We start from the raw sequence: 17,886 nt of genomic DNA on the forward strand, positions 1-17,886 counted from the left end.
TTAAGGATTTGAAGACAGGATTAGAGTGCAAGAGTTCCTGATTTTTTTTTTTTTTTTAAATATGAAAAAATTCGGCCGGGTGCAGTGGCTCACACCTGTAATCCCAGCACTTTGGGAAGCTGAGGTGGGTGGATCACGAGGTCAGGAGATCGAGACCATCCTGGCTAACACGGTGAAACCTAACACATGTAAAAATACAAAAAATTAGCGGGGCATGGTGGCGGGCGCCTGTCGTCCCAGCTACTTGGGAGGCTGAGGCAGGAGAATGGTGTGAACCCGGGAGGTAGAGCTTGCAGTGAGCCGAGATCATGCCACTGCACGCCAGCCCGGGTGACAGAGTGAGATTCCATCTCAAAAAAAAGATAAAATCCACACATACTCATGGTAAAAAATTTTAAAAGTACAGAAGTACGTATACAGGAGAAAGTGAAAACCAGGCAACGGTTCTGTGGGCCAAGCCTCTCTTCTCAGAGGTAAGTTCTGTTAACAGCTTGGACCACAGATTTCTAGACTTTAAGAGCAGAAAAGAATAATATCAAGTGTTAGCAAGGATGCTGTACAACTACAATTCTTGCACACTGCTGGGGGGAGTTATATTGATACACCACTTTATTTTTATTTTTATTTTTTGAGATAGAGTTTCACTCTTGTTGCCCAGGCTGGGGTGCAATGGTGTGATCGCGGCTCACTGCAACCTCCACCTCCTGGGTTTGAGTGATTCTCCTGCCTCAGCCTCCCAAATACCTGGGATTACAGGAGCCTGCCACTATGCTTGGCTAATTTTTATATTTTTAGTAGAGTCGGGGTTTTGCCATGTTGGTCACGCTGGTCTCAAACTCCTGACCTCAAGTGATCTATCCACCTCGGCCTCCCAAAATGTTGGGATTACAGGCATGAGCCACACCCAGCCAGATACACCATTTAGAAAACGATCTACGAAAGCAGAAACAAATACATATGGAGAATGTGTGTGTATGTGTGTATTTCTCATGACCCAGTAATTCCACTCCCAGGCACAAGACCAAGAGAAACCTGTATAAGCCTTTATACCAGAGATGTATGTAAGGTTCATTGTGGTACATTCTTAATGGCAAAAATCTGGAAATAATCCAATGCCTATCAATATAGACTAGATAAATAAACGGTGGTTTACTCACACAGTGGAATCCTACATAGCAGTAAGAATGAATGAGAATATACAACGTATTTCACCATGTTGGATGAAAGAAGCCAGACCCATGGAACCACATGGTACGTATATAAAGTTGAAACCAGACAAAACTCATCAGTGATGTTAGAGAAGGAGCACAAGGTGGGGCATCTGAGGTGTGGCAGATGTCCCACTGTGTGATCTGAGGGCTGGTTATGTGGGTAACCTCTGTGAAATTTAATTGAGCTATACCCAAGATTCACGGCATTTTTTGTAGGTTTTATACTTAAAAACATGGAACAAACAAAACAGCAAACCACCAGACTTATAGCAAAGTTATTTTAACTGAATCAGAAAATGATTATCAGGGAGACAGCTTACAAAAAAAAATTATGTGAGATGTTTATGCTTTGTTAATGCTGTGTTAAATGACAGCTATAGGTATCCCACCAAAACAGCCACATGTGATAAGCTTTTATTATCTTCCCTTTGTGAAGATAAAGGAAACACAGGTCAGAGAGGTTAAGGGCCTTGTCTAGGGCCACAAAGCCTGGAAAGATGCTCTGATGAGACTCAAATCCAAGCCTGTTTGTCTCAAGCCCTCTCTGGTTCCCTCACTTGAACTTGTAGGTACTCTTTGGCACAACTACACTGTACAGGCAAATGTGCTTCTACCTGAGAGGAACAGCAAAGAGAACACGGATGTGTGTGAGCCAGTGCTTCTGCTGGCAATGAAGGGTACTGGGAGTGCAGGGTTCAAGTCAGCACTGGGATGGAAAGACTAGCATCTTTGATGAAATCCCCAAAATAATGGAAGACAAGGGAAGACCTTTTCTTCCACGATCTAGGGCACCGCACTGTTCCTTTCTTCCAGGGGCAGCAAACTTCCCTCCAAATGCTCACTGGTGGCCTTGCTGACCTGCTTCTAGAACCCCCATCTTAACTAGTGAAGAGCAAGGAGAGGGAGGAGTTGTATAAGATAAAGATATGGGAAGCTGGGAAGCTTCAGATACCTTGGCACAAATAACTTGCTGCTCACCAGACACTACAGCTGTCAAAATTCTGGTACTTCAGTATGCAAAGGTCATTTAAAAACGACTTCAGAATATTTGGCTAAGAAGAACATATCATGAGTAATATCACAAAGAGAAACCATTTGGGAGGCAAATATATATGTATTTGTAAACATAGCATTTTATTAACAAAATGTTTACACCTTTCTTACAACAAAACAGTGATTTAGCATGTTATACTCTATAAAAGTGTATTATAGAATATTCAAGCTAAAACAATATTATTTAAAAGTATGGCAAATCAACTTTCATTTGCAAACTATCTACTATGAGCATAGGTATGAAAACAAAAATCTTACAACAAAAAACAAAAGGTCTAGTTTTCTTTTGTCAGTATCTATAAACAATACAGACATCATATGGTTTATATACACTTAGGTCCAGCCCAAGGTTAAGACTGCAAAAATAAAGTCTTCAGACATCCACAGAAGCTTGGCAAACCACCACTGCAGCATTCCATTACAGGTAACCAGGCCATGTGTCATGCAGTACGGCCAAGACCATAAATTTGGGCTGTTTAGAATATAGTGCTACAAAGCGGCCAAACTGTAAGCAACTCAATTTTACTTTCATAATAGATGCTATTATAAAAAGGCACAAATATCTTATTCCTTGCATCAGGTCTTGAAAAGGCATGACATTCTTAGGAGCAGGAGACTGCTGGTAGGACGGCTTAGCTTTTTTTTTTTTTTTTTTTTTTTTTTGAAAAATGTCTAGGCTCATTGCTATAGCTGTTTTTCTTCAAGACTTTTAATTTGGACTTCTACACGCTTAACAAATGCTTTATTACAAATTCAGCGAAGTTCTGACGACTTATGTTAACTATCTTATTACCAATGGTAAAACAAAACAAAAAAACCAAAAGCCATTTTGTCCACTGGCTGTGTTCCCAGGGTAAGGGAGTGCTGCTATTCTCTTTCGGAAGCACTGGAGTTCTTCACCTAACACTGGTCTTTGTGTTTCTTATTTTGTTTTAATGCTCTGGCCGGTTTTCTTTTCTTTCAAAAATGTTAAACTAAGAGTTGTACATGTCTTTGAGGTTCCTGGGATATTTTGAGACCTGTATGGAATGTGTAATGGACTGAATGAGGGTAACTGGGATTTCCTTCACCTCACTTATCTTTTCTTTGTTCTGGGAATATTCTGATTCTTCTAGCTATTTTCAAGTATACAATCAACTATTGTTAGATGCAGTCTCCCTACTGTAATATCGAATGCTCCAACTATTCCTTCTATCTAACTGTATTTCTGTGCCCACGAATCAACTTCTGTACATCCCCCACCCCGGGCCTGTGCATTTCTGACAGTGCTTATTAAAAAAGCCCAGCTGGAGTGGTTGAGCAGCCCCTGTTGCTGTGGCCACGGAAGGCCGCAGGGGAAGGCATATTACATATGAGGAGGAGGTGGCTGGGGCCGTGTGTCTCTAAGGGAGAGCCCACAGGAAAATGAACATAAAGGAAATAAAGCGAGAAGGCTGCTTCAATCAGAGATGGTAAGATGTAAATTCTTAAAAAGGTCAGAGGAATGATTGACAATTATGTGAGTGACTCACAAAGTGAAATGATGGAAAGACTGAACTGCATGGGAGTTAAAAAAAAAAAAAATCTTTTCCAGGGCAATAAAGCTCTGTCTACACAGGATAACAAATGGTTTAAAAATGGAGCCACCACTCATGCCTGTAATCCCAGCATTTTGGGAGGCCGACGCAGGCGGATCATGAGGTCAGGAGTTCCAGACTAGTCTGACCAACATGGTGGAACCCTGTCTCTACTAAAAATACAAAAAATATTAGCCAGGCGTGGTGGCAAGTGCCTGTAATCCTAGCTGTTCAGGAGGCTGAGGCAGAAGAATTGCTTGAACCCGGGAGGCGGAGGTTGTAGTGAGCCGAGATCGCGCCACTGCACCCCAGCCTGGGTGACAGAGTGAGACTCCGTGTCACACACACACACACACACACAAAAGCCACCCATCAGTTGCTCTGACTAGCCAGCTGCTGATAATTCGCCCTGTAATGAACTAACCAGTCCCTCTAACATCACATGCATGAGCCACGTTAAGATAGTTTCACAAACTCTAATGTCGTAAGTTCATATACAAAGTAAGTGAATAATAAACAAATTCAAGTGCTGGCTTCAAAATTTTTCAGGAGTAAAACTGATTATTCAAGTATAAACTTAATTAAAGATTAATGACCAAATGATACTAGGATTAAGCCCCAAAGCAAAGTCAAGCACCACCATGGGCATGGGCACAGGGACTGCTCACGCCAGTGGGCCCCACTCTACGTGGGCAGCCATTGGTCTCTGAACTGGCCTAGAGGAAGAGGTATGCCCAGTTATTCTACAATATGACGTTAGATGCTGCGGGGGTTTCCTTGACAATTTCAGTTCTAAGTAAAAATTATTGGCCCTTTGTGTGAAATGCTATTTTAAGGATGATTTCTTCCACAGTACTGCATTCAAAAGTTTCCCTAAATAATGAAAAGTTCCTCAATCCAGCAAAAAGTGGAATCAGTAAAACTGGCATGTTTTGTTTGTTAGATTATTAACGTCTACAACTTAAAACTGTCAATTAAGAAAAGCCCTTTAAAAAAATCATTACTGGTTGGGCGTGGTGGCTCATGTCTGTAATCCCAGAACATTGGGAAGCAGAGGCAAGTGGATCACCTGAGGTCAGGAGTTTGAGACCAGCCTGGCCAACATGGTGAAACCCTGTCTCTACTAAAAATACAAAAATTAGCTGGGTGTGGTGGTGCACGCCTGTAATACCAGCTACTCAGGAGGCTGGGGCAGGAGAATTGCTTGAACCCAGGAGACATAGGTTGCAGTCAGCTGAGATTGCGCCACTGCACACCAGCCTGGGCGACAGAGTGAGCCTCCATCTAAAAAAAGAAAACAAAAACAAAACAAAACAAAAAAAATTGTTCCTGTCTTATGGCTTTTAATTGGCTGATAGGACTTTGGCACTTGAATTCTTGTTCATGAAAATAATTTTGTTGTTGCAATTATGCATTTTGTGGAGCACTGGGCACCATACAGATCTGAAAATGAACTTGTAGTAAATTAAACATTTTTTGTTAAATCTGTTAGACACCATGGTTTTAATTTCACCATCTACTAATGATACATCTTACTCTTACTATGTAAAATGTTCAATGTAATAAAAGGAATAGACGGAAGGTTTGGGAATTCTTTTTTTTTTTAAGCTTATGAATCCTTTTGTTTTGAAGCCAAAAATATTCTGGCCTGTCAATAATTGATTATACTCTAAAAGGAAAGAAAACAGATATTAGTTATTTCTGATGGTACAGACCATCAAATTAAACTTGAGCTATGCTACTGGAAGTCCTTCTAGATTTGGAAAGTAAATCATTTTCCTATATGCTAAGAGAATCCTGAAAGACAGAAATATGAAGATTCTTGGTTCTATTTATTCACTTTCCACATTATGTCTAATGAAACTTCATCACAATCGGTCTCTCACTTATTGTTCTCTTAGACTGAAAAAATGGAGGCTCCTGAAAAATGTAATATCCTAATATTTTTTAGACTTTCATTTGCACATAAAACAGGACAAATGCCCCAGAATTCCATTAAAGTTTCTTGCAAACCGGATAATCAAATTGCCTGGATTTCCATTATTAGAAGTCAAGACAAGCAACTCCGCTGTCAAGAGAAATTGGCAGAGGTTGTTTCTTTAAGTTCTAGGCTAAATTCCACCCCCACCCCTTTTTCCTAAAACTATAAAATATAATGTTTATCTCATGGATGAATTTGTTTCTTAGACTATTTTTTAAAATCATAGCATAGCAGGAGTTAAAACAAATATCCTAAACATCATCTTGAATCATTTAAAAATCCTTTTGATAAACCAAGCTAACTGGAGGCAGGTATATAGTTAACAGCTTGACCCCTGAAGGTACATTCCATTTCTTCCTTTAAAAAATATTAACTGTTAAGAGGTAGAAACTCTCTTGAAGTCAAACGGTAAAATTGTCCCTTTAAAACAAATGTAAATAATGACTTTTACAGGTTCGCTATCTAGTTTGTCATTGTCATTTAACTTTCATTACAGAGTTAGAAGGAATATTTACAGCCCAGTGAGGTTAGAGAGGAGAGCCAGCCTGAGTTTGTGCGCTGTCATTTCCCAAATGTTCTAGAGCGAGTACCGAGTATAGCTCAGTTAAGGAATTTCCAGTAATTTTTCCCTGGAAGATAAGGGTTTTCACAATACTTACACAGGTTCCTGCAGAGACATATGGATGTTTAGGGGGGCTCATCTGCTACTTAAGCAACATACTGTGCAACTATATCTTATACTCTTAAGGGCCCATGAATCACGTCCTTGATGTATTCTGAAAGAATAAGTGAAAGTACCAAAAAGAATTCTGTAACTCACTCTTAGAATCTAAAAGATGCCTGTAACCATGAGCAAATGCCATTCCGAGCTAGAGGCTGACATGCCAATGAGTGCAGTGTCATTGGAATCTAAACCGCTTATTTTAACACAGTGCCCTACAAATACTGACATTTTGTTTTGACAGTTACAGGAAAGTTAGCTAAAGGATATTTTCATTACTATATTTCCCAGAGTTTAATTTGGAAGGCCTCCTAGACCAATTTTCCTCCTTGAGAACAGAAAAGAAATATATACAAGACTTAAAGAGAAGTTCTGAAATTAAAGGTGGTTTCCTTTCCCTTTAGATATTTAAGAATAAGAGGAATTGATAACTTCAAGAAGGACACCAGCCCACAGAGAGGAGGCAAGCCTCTAACAGAAAAGTCCTGATCCTTTCAGACATCCAGAAAGTGTGTGCATAATGGGAAACAGGCACTTCAAACAACGTCATAAACGGTCACAAGAAAATAAGTTACTTTGAAAAGAACTCAATCTTTCAGCTGCTTCGTGTACAACTTATCCTGACTGAGGCTGACAAGCAGGTGACGGACGCTTAATCATAATCTTACTTTATGTTCTTTTAATCACCAGATGATAGTTAATTAGTTATCATAGAATCAGAAAAACACTCGTATGAAAGGAGAGTTCTGGAAACCATTGGTTTCTAGGATTGGACACCTGCAAAGAGCTTATTTCAATTTCTCTGAAAGGATTCAACATATAGTAGCAGCTAATTAATAATTTTTCTCTTCTGTTCAGTCCTGAGAGTTTTAAAAAATGGCCCCGTATCGTAAGAAAACCAAAAAATGTTTATAGATGGGCATATGTCTCAATTCCTTTGAAATCTAGCCTCTTCTCTATAATAAATTATTATAAAGAAAATATGAAATGTGTATTAGATCATTGCTTAGTCAGGTTAATAATCCAAAATGTGTTCAAAATAAAACACTGCTTCTGACTTTAATATTCATCTTTGCATTTTAGAAGCAAATGAAATAAGTAAAAACATTCTTTTCCTGCTTTCACAGAGTATGGATTATGGATCTGAGACAGCAATTTTTTGTTATTGTTGTTGCTAAGCATTAAAAGGATATTACATGAGAAACAGTGCTGAGTCAACTTCCTAGACAGACTGACGAAAATGAGGGAAGAGGCCTGAAAAATGCATTAAGTACAAGCTTCATATCACTCATTCTGTTAATAAAACATGTGGCTACAATAAAACAGAATCACACCCTACATATGGGAGGGAGTGTGAGAAATCATGAAATCAGCAAAGGGCTGATGAGATGGACCCACATTGGGCTTGGTACAGTAAAACATCACAGTAATATCAGAGACATCCAGATGCCTCACCAGTTAAGATGAGCTCAGAAGACCTTGCCTTTTTCCATGCACCGAGATACCATACAATCACCAATAGCTACTGCTGGGTTTGGTGGAAAAAAGGTCATAGATTTGCACCATCTTTTGGTAAAATAAGACAGAAAGGGTCGCACATGCTTTGCCTCTTCGGTAATGCGTCAAGGAACCTGTTTTTATTTTGTTGTCATGGAGATAGAGGCCCAGCAGTGGGAATTCTACAGACATACTAGGGCGGTGCCCAGATGCCTGGGATCCATCTGGATGTATACAGAAGAAAGTCAAACTACTTTCAGGTGTGAAGCGCCTGGCCCTGCGAATCACATGGCTTCTCTAGGAGCTTGCTAATTTAGCACTGGGGAGGAAGCAAAATCCTAGGGGAATGGAGCATCCATGTGTCTTTTAAACAAAACGAAGTTAGAATTTTTACTAACGACATTCTTTCTCTATGATTTCAGAAGATAAAAAAAAATTCCAAATTCTTAAGATATACAACAGGGAAAAGGCAATTGTTTTTTACTTAATCTGAATTATAATTTTCCCATTAAAATCTATCCATATTAAGTGGGGGGCACAAAATAATAACAATTATTTTTTAAAGTTTCAGCTGTTCAGTTTAAGGATAGCTCTGAAAATACAATTTAGTTTGAAATTCAAGCTGTTTCATTTCCTATTAAATCTTGTAAATTTCCTTCCCCTACAATACTCAGGTTGGAAGGGTGCCAAATTAGACCAGGAACAAATTTTCACCAACTTCACTTCAATGCTTTATTTTTAGATTATATTAAAAACCTCATTAGGCTCCCTGAGGGAAAAGAGTGTTAACCACTAACAGAGGCAGGCAAAAATAAAGGAAACAAAAAGATAAGCTACATTGTGAACAAGGAAAGCTCCTCAGTTGGTCTGAGGATGCTGTACAAGCTACAAGAAACTTATCACCAAGACCAGGTAAATGACTAGGGTTGGAGCTTCGTCTTTGACCCTCAGGCTAGTAAGGACTAGTCAGGTTTGTCAAAGTGGCATATGTCTTTATTACGATTTCCACATGGGATCTGGTGGAAGGCGGGTGGGTAGAAGGGAAGGCAGACTGTAACCTTTAAAGACTGTATACCTTTATACAATACCAATGTGCCTGAGTCTCCCGTTAACAGGCTGAAAACTGGGCAGGCATACGCAAGACTGGGTGCAAGATTCAATGGAATGTCAAATGAAACTTAGAATTTATTAATGTATTTACATAATTTATAATCTTTAAGCAATGGCCTCATAAATATAGACTACAACTTTACATATGCTAAGCAACAGACACTTGCTTTTCCCCACCAAAATACTTGGGTTAAAAAATAATTGACAGCATTTACACCACCTTCTTCACTTCCTCTCTTCTTTCTTTTTAAACCATTGCTAGTCAGTTCAGAACATATGTAATTCAATTTATTCTGGGCAGCTTCTCTACCATCACCATCTTGATCATGAGAGCTTATTTAAAAAGGTGCCAATAACGTGTTTGGTGGCACACACCATGACAAGGTCAGAAGCAAACCCAGGGTGAGCTAGGCATCTGCTGCTATCATTGTTAATTTACTGTACGTATCCTAGGCTAACATGTTCAATGAAAAGTGCTTTAGAGATGGCAGAAATGAAATCATTTCCATCAGTCCTATAAATAACCCATTTTAGCTTCAGATAATCATTGTCCTCCCTCCACTTAAACTATCCTACTACATTTTAAACGATACAACTCCCTCTAACAGTGGTAACAGAAACCAAGGAAATTATAATCTCCACAAGGTCTTTTTTTCCCTTAAGAACCACGAAAGTGCTAATTTTCCCTTTACAAATGTTACATAAAATCTTGATTACAAAACTACTCAACAACTTAATCCTACCATCCATAAAGTTATATGTTCCTTTTCAGCAAAGTCAAAAGCCAACGATGTAGTCCCTTTGTACACTAGAGATTCTTTACATAATAGAAGTTCACAGACTACAATATCATTGCTGCAGTCTTTGGAGAGCAGAACTGGTCAATTTCCGTGAATCCTTTTGTACGGAGAAGACTCAAGCCTGGCTAGATGAAAACTGGTGGCGGGACCCCAGTCCTCCTGTTAACTTTCAGGACCACCTACTTCATCATCAAGTCTGAGAGGCTGAGGTTCGGTCAGCAGCAGCTCCGCTTTGGCTCTGAAGGCTGTCTTCGGAGTTTGAAGCCCTTACCGCCAGATGGCGGGTTGGCGTCAGTGGATGGAATTCTTCGACCTAAACCAAGATGAGAAGAGGGAAGGGAGTGAGCTTTAACTTTCTTAGACACAACAATTTTGCAGATGCAATTTGACAGGTTTCACTGAAGTTTAAAAAAAAAAAAGTTTAATAAACTTTTTATACTCAAATAATTTTAGATTTATACAAAAGTTGCAAAGATGATAGAGCTCCTGTGTACCTCCCACCCAGTTTCCCCCAGTGCTGACATATTATCATGGGACATTTGTCAAAATGAAGAGTTCAACATTGCCACATCACTATTGACTCCAGACTTTTTTCAGATAGCATCAGTTTTTCCGCAGGTCCTGTTTCTGCCCCAGGATCCAAATAAGGATATCACACAGCACTTAATAAAAGCTTTTTGATTAAAAAAAGCCACACATTAAAAACATTTTGTTTTGAGTAGGTAATACATACGATTTATTTTTAAAAAGTTCAATCAGAACATGGCTGTCCCTCTGTCTCATGACAAGGCCACCACTGTGGCCCATTTCTCGAACACACTTCCAGAGACATATATGCACAAACACTCAGGCACACCTACATCCCTACCCATCTCCCCTTTCCAAGGCCAAATGGGGCAAGAAATAAAGCAAACCATAGGCACCATTCTCCACCATGATACTTTTACTCAACACATCCTGGGGACTGTGGCATCATAGTACATGGAGAAAGAGCTGCCTACTTTTTTTTTTGAGACAGGTTTATCTGCTCTGTCACCTAGGCTGGAGTGTAGTGGCATAATCCGGCTCACTGCAGCCTAAGCTTCCTAGGTTCAAGCGATTCTCCCACCTCAGCCTCCCGAGTAGCTGGGACTACAAGCATGTACCACCATGCCCGGCTAATTTTTATATTTTTAGTAGAGACGGGTTTCGCCATGTTGGCCAGGCTGGTCTCGAACTCCTGACCTCAAGCAATCTGCCTGCCTTAGCCTCCCAAAGTGCTGGGATTACTGGTGTGAGCCACTGTGCCTGGCCTGCTGCCTTCTTTTTAACAGCTCTACAATATTGCATTTGCAGATGTTCCACCATTCATTTAACCATTTCTCTATTGATGGATATTTAGTTTGTTTCCAACATTTTGATGTTATTAACAAAGATGCAAGAAGCATCTTTGTGAACTTACGAGTATATGCGTAGGATTAATGCCAGGAGTGGAAGAGCTAGGTCATGGTATTCTACTCTTGGGTATTTGTCTGACACATACATTGTATTCCAGTGTCTATCTAGCATAAATGCAGGAGGAATGTGCAATTTAAATTTTGACAGATGCTGCCAAATTACTCTCTGAAGAGGCTGTGCCACTACATTCTCCTATCAACAATGCATGAGAATGAACAGGTTTCACTTCACTGCTCCGTGAAGCATAATGTCAATTTCGAGAGAATCCTTAAATCACCTATCTACCTAACTGGCTGATAACTCAAGGGCTGCTTCTTGTACAAAGGCTTTCCTGACACTCTCCCACTTCCTTACTCTCTAACATCTCAGACACTACAATCAATCAGGACACCAGAAACAGGTTATAACACATACCTCATATCTGTTTACATGACTACCTCCCTCGCATTAGATCCTAAGCTCTTCTAGGGAAGAGATCCTATTTGTCCATCTTTATGTTTCCAGTACCTTATCAGCACAATACCCGACACAGAAGTATTTTATAAACATGGAATAAATGGACATGCACTTTTTTTTGACATTAACAAGGCTAAGATGGCCTCTCCACTGACTTTCAGGTTCTGTCAAGCCTTGAGCCTCCACCACTTTGAGCTGTCTGCAGATCTGTGTGGGGAGTACACAGCATGGTTTCCATATTGAGAAAGTATCTCCCAGTGTCTTGTAACTACTTTTCAAATGACTAGACCCTACTGTGAATATACTACAAATTTGTTTAAAAGTTTTACCCAAGCTTCTTGTCATTATTCTCAATAAATGGATATTGAAATATAGCTGGTATCTAAGAGACATCTGTGAAGTATGACATCAAAAAATTGTTGAACAAATAATATTTTTAAAAGAAAGAAGAGGAGAATATTTTCATGAGCTGGGAATAGGTAATGATTTCTAAAACAGCAACCAAAAAACTGAAAGCAGCTAAACATAAAGGAAAACAAGGATCAATTAGATTATATGAAGATTAAAAACTTCAATCCATTGAAGGAGTTGACTAAAAAAAAAGGCAAGCCATATAGTAGAAGATATTTCCAATATACATAGTCAATAAGTGACTCATCTCCAAAATAAAGAACTATAAAACATTAAGAAGAAGGCAGGTAACCCAACAGGAAAACAAGCAAAAGACTTAACAGGCCCTTCACAAAGGAGGACATGTAGATATGACAAATGTAAATCAATATTCGGAAATGTGCTCAACTTCATTAACTGTCATGAAAATAGAGATCACTGCCTACCCACCAGAGACAGAAAGTGACCAGACTTCTCATACACTACTGGTATGGGTGTCAACTAGTACAACTACCACTTTGAAAACTGGTTGGCGGTAAAGCTGTACTGAATGCATGCATATTCAATGACCAGCAATTTTTCTTGTGGGTATAAATACACCTAACATATGTTCACCAAAGAATATGATCAGAATGTTTAGAGCAGTACTGTTTGTAATAACTCTAAATTGGAAACAGCTACCCACATGTCTATCAACAGCAGAATGGATAATTATATTGTGGGTATTCTTCACTGCCCCCTTACCCCCACAACTTGGACCCTGACACTGACATGCACAAACCAGTCATGAGAATGGATCATTCACAGCTAGAGGCAATGACATGGATGGTCTAAAAATGTAATGCAGAATGAAAGAAGCCAGACACACAAGAGGAAACAGAGTATGTTTTTAAAAATATAAAGTACAAAATATATGTAAAACAAAACCAGATAAACCAATTTGAGAATTAGTATCAGGATGGTTACCCTTGGGTGTAGGAATGGCCATGTCCCAACCAGAGTGCCAAGCACTGGAGTATATGCAGTTTGTGAAAATTCACTGAGCCTTGTACTTCTGATATGTGCACATTTCTGTGTCTACCACACTTCAATACAAAGTCAGTGTGCCAGACACTGTGCTCATGCAGTATTACTAAACCAGTGGACAATAAAGTCTATGTACATGTCTCTCAATTTTTCTAATCTTTGTGAACATATATGTTTTATTTTTCACAGTTAAAATGAATCTGTATATACTAGTTTTCATATAAGAATTTCATTGTTGGTTTACTACTACCTTCCTTTGTTTTTTTTTTTTTTTTTTTTGGAGACGGAGTCTTGCTTTTGTTGCCCAGGCTGGAGTGCAATAGAGAGATCTTGACTCACTGCAATCTCCACCCGCCAGGTTCAAGCGATTCTCCTGCCACAGCCTCCCAAGTAGCTGGGATTACAGACATGCACCACCATGCCTAGCTAATTTTGTATTTTTAGTAGAGATGGGGTTTCACCATGTTGGCCAGGCTGGTCTCGAACTCCTAACCTCAGGTAATCCACCCACGATGGCTTCCCAAAGTGCTGGGATTACAGGTGTGAGCCACCATGTCTGGCCTACCTTCCTGTTTTTAATACCACTAAAGTAAAGAACACAAAAAGATAGCGGTAATTTTAACATACTCATGACACCACACACTTAAGATATTTTAACTTGAACTCTGAAAAATTCCCAACTGGCTTTATGTTGCCTTTCAAAAATTCATCTGGGTACCTGCTGTTTACATCTAGGACAACAATAAACATGATTTTTGTTTTTTTAAGAGAGAGGGTTTTGCTCTGTCACCTAAGCTGGAGTGCAGTGGTACAAACAATGGCTTATTGCAGCCTCAAATTCCTGGGCTCAAGCCATCCTCCCACCTCGGCTTCCCAAGTGGCTGGGACTAAAGGTGCATGCCAGAATGCCCTAGTATTTTTATTTTATTATTTTTTAAGACAGAGAGTTATACTGTTGCCCAGGGTGGTCTTAAACTCCTGACCTCAAGTGATCCACCTGCCTCAGCCTCTGGAAAAGCTGGGATTATAGGTGACAACCACCATGCGCAGGCACATCATGACTTTTTTTTTTTTTTTTTTGAGATGGAGTCTTGCTCTGTCGCCCAGGCTGGAGTGCAGTGGCCGGATCTCAGCTCACTGCAAGCTCCGCCTCCTGGGTTCACGCCATTCTCCTGCCTCAGCCTCCTGAGTAGCTGGGACTACAGGCCCCCGCCACCTCGCCTGGCTAGTTTTTTTGTATTTTTTTAGTAGAGACGGGGTTTCACCATGTTAGCCAGGATGGTCTCGATCTCCTGATCTCGTGATCCGCCCGTCTCGGCCTCCCAAAGTGCTGGGATTACAGGCTTGAGCCACCGTGCCCGGCCACATCATGACTTTTTAACACTGAAATGAAGGGGCTGGCCTAGAGGGTGCAGTAAGTAGTTCACTGGCCATATCTGGCAGCAGATGGGCTCCTCAGGCCTGCAAAGGACTCTGAAAATACTTAAATGATTGGCCAGATCTAAACAATGGGACACGTAAAAAAAAATGTGAAAACAACCTTAGTAACCAGGGACCCACATTCCAGTGTGGCCCCAGTTGATGGAGCTGGGCCTGGCCTTAGTGGGGTTCCCAGGGCTTCACCTGGGCCTGCTCTGCTCATGGGTCATCCTTGCCTGGCCGTGGTGGGCTCTGGAGTGCATGCCCCTTCTTGACCCAATGGCAAAGGACCCACTCTGCTTCAGTCCCCTTGGCTCTCAACCACATGGTGGATCGTAACGCTACATCCACCCTGCTCTCATGGCTTTCTGCTTTTCTCCACCTGGAAGTCTGACATGTTCCGTTCATGTGACTCCCCACACCTCTGCAGGGCCTGCTCCCTTGGATCTCAGCTCTGATAGCATCTCCTTAGAGAGGCCTTCCCTGATTGCTTGCAGACATTCCTTCACTTCATCCTAAATTATTTTCTTCGTATCAGTTATTAAGATCTGAAATGATCCTATTTATTTGGTGTTCACTGTCTGTTTCCCTCTGTAGAATGTGCACTCCAGGAGAGCAGGGGCTGCGTCTATCTTCTTCATGGCTATTTCCCCTGAGCCTGGAACAGCTCCCAATAAATATTTTGATGAATTTGAATGAAATGAATAAACATAGATACAATCTGTAGAGGATCCCAAAGGCATGCAGCAGCCCCTCTCCCGTCTAGTACCATCATATTAACACTTCTGGAAAGGGAAGGGAAAGAGGGAAAACAGGTCTTACCTTTCACTTGCCTAGTATTATTTTTGAGGGTTTTCTTACAGTGCAAGTATACCTGCATTTCATTTTCCTTTATTCATTTTGTTCATTTTCAATGACCTTGGACGACTAACGGAAACATATTTAAACAGAGAAAGAAATGGGACTGCTTTCATGACCTCAACACCCTGTGCATTATTTATTCAGTAGCAACATTCTTTCCAGAAGGGCAACAGCTCTTCAGCAACTATAACATGATATGAAAACCGGCCATTACTCTTACCTTCTCCAATCTCGTTTCACTGATCACAGTATCAGAGACTAGACTGCTCTAAGTAAGATAGGAATTCTAACTAGGAAGATCATTCTGTGTTAAGTTGCTTTTACAGAGGAAATGGATAAGGCACAGAGATACTCACTAATTTCTATAAAGAGTTCATTTATGTTTATCGCGTTTTTTGCGCTGGTCTCTACAAAAATTGCATGAATAGAGTCGGCGTAGTCCTTTGCATCTCTCTCCATGACTTCTCTGAAAGGCAACAACTACGTATCAGAAATTCTACCCACAAAGATCTTAGTTGTACCCCCACCTACCCAGTAGTTAACCAGATTTATGAGGACAAAGGATGTCCTAAATGGCTGTTGGCTGGGCCCTGAGACACGGTCTTCCTGACTACACCACATCCATGGGTAAACAAACAAAATGAAACAAAACTCAGTACTACTAGTAATGTAGCTAATGGAATGATTAGGGATGGCAGGGTTTTCTTCTCCAGCCACAATTTTTAAAAAGCCCTTGCTTTGGGAATGATGGAAGTGGCCCAGAGAAACTGCCAATAAATGTGCTTTCTGCATTCAAGTATTCTAAGTCATGGGAGCCTGGGGGCTGCTCTGATCTCAGATAATGTCGGGTGCAAAGCAACCAGTATTTCTGTAAATTGCACACCTGTCTATACATATAATATAATTAGCTCCAAATGCCTGAAATCTTAATTTCAGTTTGAAACTTTAGGACTCCAACCACACAACCAAAAGGAATTTTTCAATGTCAGAGATAAAATAAAAGCAAGATTCTTATTCTGGATATTGCTCATTAAGAAAAGGAAGACATAATAGGTATTGTAATCTCTCGCTCTAATCACTTACCTTACATCGATAAGATCACACTTATTTCCTGCAATGGCAACTACAATATTAGGTGGGCCATGCTGTCGAAGCTCTTTCACCCAATTCTTTAATGTTGAAAATGTCTCCTGTTACACAAAAAAAGGAGAGCAACTGGAGATCTAACCAACCAAAAGAGAGTTTTCAAAACAATCTAAAGAAAGCTATATAGTCTTACTTCTTTTGTGATATCATAAACAATTATAGCTGCAGCCGACCCTCGATAGTACATTGGTGCTAAGGCACGAAACTGCAGAGGAGGGAAAATAAAGAAAATTGGGAGAATTGGTTAAATACGTTTTACACTAGACTTACAAGCCCATTATCCCTGCACAAAAAGTAATCTTTCTCTTAAGCCAAAGAAAATGACATGCTGCTTTAAAGCAAATGAACCAGTAATTACCAAAGGCAAAAACTTTTAACGTAACACTGAAATGTCTCTCAGAAGATAGTTTAGAATACAGTTTTATAGGAATTAAATATGGCGCTATAAACAATTGTTTCCGCTCAAAAGGCTTTTTAATTGAACTCAGTGTTATAATTCCCAAATTCATCTGTTCAACAGTCCTTTAAACTTTGGCTTCCATAACTATCACGGAGACAAAAATAATGCTATAAATAGCTCTCCAGAGAAGTGGCTGCATTTGGATGTCATAAAGAAAACCCTGTAATCTGAACACTGATTGTCCTTCAGAAATGAGTACACATTTACATTCACTACTTGGATGAGTTTGAGACTTGCTTTTTTGATATCTCCATGCATGTAGCAATTCCCAAATGCTGGCTACAGATCTAATTTCATTTACATGAATTTAACCCTGTATACACACAGCTTCTTCCCACTCGTCACCCTGGCCTCCACACCCCGTGACACACAACAGGGAGGAAAGAGAAGGGAGAGGAACAACCATTTGAACAACAGGGGTGATTCAGTGAGATATTTCTCTCGATAAGTGTGAGATGGAGGCTGTGAAGTTCTTTCCCCAGTCAACCTCGGTTCTTGGGCACACGTCCTGTGTGAGCATCTCACCCACTAAGAATATGATGCTAATGTTTAATGACAAGAATTTTGCCTATACTTCATTTTCGTCTTACACCCTGACTCTGAAGCCTGACCCCTACTTATGATCTGATGACACTGTATTTGCATCCTGTTGTTAATGGCGGTTTACCCCTGAACACAGGCAGGAATGATCACAGGGGAGCATTTGGTGCACATACATAAACCACATACACAACTATGGATTCTGGAACTCCCTATCCAATG

The 17,886-nt window shown here is 40.1% G+C and overlaps 1 protein-coding gene across 1 annotated transcript in view; it reads right to left on the reverse strand.

Annotated features, from left to right (window-relative positions):
• Positions 1-2,326: 2,326 nt before the first annotated feature.
• The window catches only part of RAB22A (RAB22A, member RAS oncogene family), a 61,143-nt gene continuing 45,583 nt past the window's right edge, over positions 2,327-17,886 (reverse strand). The window contains exons 4-7 of the mRNA XM_010365129.2: positions 16,798-16,869; positions 16,602-16,708; positions 15,875-15,984; positions 2,327-10,242 (exon numbers count right to left, since the gene is read on the reverse strand). Of these exons, the coding sequence (XP_010363431.1) occupies positions 10,145-10,242; positions 15,875-15,984; positions 16,602-16,708; positions 16,798-16,869 (387 nt within the window). The 3' untranslated portion in view covers positions 2,327-10,144. The remainder of the gene's footprint in view (positions 10,243-15,874; positions 15,985-16,601; positions 16,709-16,797; positions 16,870-17,886) is intronic.

The sequence above is a fragment of the Rhinopithecus roxellana genome, chromosome 13 (genome assembly GCF_007565055.1).
Source record: "Rhinopithecus roxellana isolate Shanxi Qingling chromosome 13, ASM756505v1, whole genome shotgun sequence".
Classification (NCBI taxonomy): Eukaryota; Metazoa; Chordata; class Mammalia; order Primates; family Cercopithecidae; genus Rhinopithecus; species Rhinopithecus roxellana.